Source organism: Nothobranchius furzeri, chromosome 19 (genome assembly GCF_043380555.1).
Source record: "Nothobranchius furzeri strain GRZ-AD chromosome 19, NfurGRZ-RIMD1, whole genome shotgun sequence".
In the NCBI taxonomy this organism is placed as follows: Eukaryota; Metazoa; Chordata; class Actinopteri; order Cyprinodontiformes; family Nothobranchiidae; genus Nothobranchius; species Nothobranchius furzeri.
In genome coordinates this window covers 26,500,125-26,502,624 of record NC_091759.1, presented here as the reverse complement: position 1 = coordinate 26,502,624, position 2,500 = coordinate 26,500,125, and the positions used below count along the sequence as shown (strand labels likewise).

General features: G+C 52.9%; 1 protein-coding gene across 1 annotated transcript in view; it reads left to right on the top strand.

The window, feature by feature from the left end:
* Positions 1-2,500, top strand: part of prdm1b (PR domain containing 1b, with ZNF domain) — an 11,593-nt gene that overhangs the window by 3,181 nt on the left and 5,912 nt on the right. Inside the window, exons 1-2 of the mRNA XM_015974215.3 lie at positions 1-50; positions 253-529. The exon at positions 1-50 is cut by the window's left edge and continues 3,181 nt beyond it. Of these exons, the coding sequence (XP_015829701.1) occupies positions 359-529 (171 nt within the window). The 5' untranslated portion in view covers positions 1-50; positions 253-358. The remainder of the gene's footprint in view (positions 51-252; positions 530-2,500) is intronic.

Below are 2,500 nucleotides of genomic sequence, written 5' to 3'. Positions count from 1 at the left end.
AGACGCCAGGTGAAGACATGAGGGTGCAGCGGCTGCATGAACGTGTGAAGGTAAGTCCAGGTTCTGGTGTCTCCACCTGTGGAATGTTTGGATTCATGAATGGAGCAGGATAATGAGGTGGCGGCTGAGCTGCTCCCAGATCAGTTTCAGTAGCTGCTGGTGCCGGCTCAGAGGAGATGTTTAAGGTTTTTGCATTCAGGGGAACGTAAAACGACATGTAACCATCTCCTCACTCCCATCCTTCTCCTCCAGATCTCCAGCATGAACCGGAGCACCTAGAAGGACCTCACCAAAGTAACTCCAAACCAAAGCAGCAGAGCCAGACTTACAGCTCCATCTTCATCACAGTCTATCCAACATGAAGCTGGAGAGCACACCAGGAGACATGAGCACTTGGAGGGAGGTGGACTTTGCTCTCAGCTGCACTTACATCGTTCCAGATCAGCTGTCGGACCCGAGCTTCAGCCTGCCCAAAGCCATGACCTCCATCCCACGCAACCTCACCTTCGACTACGGTGCCGACAACGAGGTAATGTTCCTCCATCATCACATCACCCCGAACAGGTCCTGAATCTGAACAGGTCCAGAATCTGAACAGGTCCCCAATCTGAACAGGTCCCAGATCTGAACAGGTCCTGAATCTGAACAGGTCCTGAATCTGAACATGTCCCAGACCTGAACAGGTCCAGAATCTGAACAGGTCCCCAATCTGAACAGGTTCCAGACCTGAACAGGTCCTGAATCTGAACAGGTCCTGAATCTGAACATGTCCCAGACCTGAACAGGTCCAGAATCTGAAAAGGGTCCCCAATCTGAACAGGTTCCAGACCTGAACAGGTCCTGAATCTGAACAGGTCCCCAATCTGAACAGGTCCTGAATCTGAACAGGTCCCCAATCTGAACAGGTCCCAGACCTGAACATGTCCTGAATCTGAACAGGTCCCAGACCTGAACAGGTCCCAGACCTGAACAGGTCCTGAATCTGAACAGGTCCAGAATCTGAACAGGTCCTGAATCTGAACAGGTCCCCAATCTGAACAGGTCCCAGATCTGAACAGGTCCTGAATCTGAACATGTCCCAGACCTGAACAGGTCCAGAATCTGAACAGGTCCCCAATCTGAACAGGTTCCAGACCTGAACAGGTCCTGAATCTGAACAGGTCCTGAATCTGAACATGTCCCAGACCTGAACAGGTCCTGAATCTGAACATGTCCCAGACCTGAACAGGTCCAGAATCTGAACAGGTCCCCAATCTGAACAGGTTCCAGACCTGAACAGGTCCTGAATCTGAACAGGTCCCCAATCTGAACAGGTCCAGAATCTGAACAGGTTCCAGACCTGAACAGGTCCTGAATCTGAACAGGTCCCCAATCTGAACAGGTCCCAGACCTGAACAGGTCCTGAATCTGAACAGGTCCCAGACCTGAACAGGTCCTGAATCTGAACAAGTCCCAGACCTGAACAGGTCCTGAATCTGAACAGGTCCCAGACCTGAACAGGTCCCAGACCTGAACAGGTCCCCACGTCTCCTGTGTTGTTTCACACTCAGGTGACCAGGTTTCTCCAGAACCTACCTCAGCTGAAATTGGTGTCACAACCCAACACGCTCCCCGCCCTGGGTGTGTGTGGGGGGGGGGGGGTCTACAGAGGGATAACTTGTCTAAAGAAGAAGACAGGAAGTGTTTTACGTCTTTAGCAGCAGCTCTCAGCAGTCAGTGCTCTGCTTGTGGTTCCAGACCTCTTCCTCTTTCTGTCCTTACCCGAGCAACACTTTCTGCTGTTGTTCCTCTTCTGCTGTTCTCAGACTCATCTGTTCCTCCTCTGGTCGTAGCGCTGCAGATAACACCAGACTAGGGGCTCCCTGGAGGGCCTGCACACTTGTTCATGGCGCCTTTTGGCCTTCACTGCATTTGTTGAACGCAGACCAATGACATGTAGCAGGTAGCGACTGTTGCACAATCCTGTTATTGCTCCTTAGACCTGCACAACTGAAACCTCTACGATGAACGATGAATGGATGAGAGTGCTCTTTATTATGGGATGGTGTAACCAACAGAGCTTTATGAGGGCAGGTTTGTCGCTCAGGTGGGGTCAAGTCTGAAGAGACTCGGTTGTAAATCAGTAAAAGGCACGCGGCAGATGGAGGGTCACCAACGGGTGCCTGTGAGGTGGGCAGCGGGGAAGCTGGGGGCAGGGCTGTGTGTCGGGGAGGGGGGGGGGGGTAGGTTAAAACCAGACGATTAACTCCGCCGGGGTAAGGAGGGCGACTGTGTGTTGGGCTCACAAGCTATCAGAGGAGGGCAAACGAGGAGCGCTCATCGGGGTGATGGCGTGGGTTTGTGTTACCCCCCCCCCCCCCCCGAACAACACCATCGCTTCTTTCTTCTATTCATTAACACCCCCCCCCCCCCCAAACCTGGCCTAAGCGAGCGGTTGGAGAGTAGCAGCAGCCCGGCAGCCACAGTGACTCGTTAGACACGCAACACCAGAGAATCATAA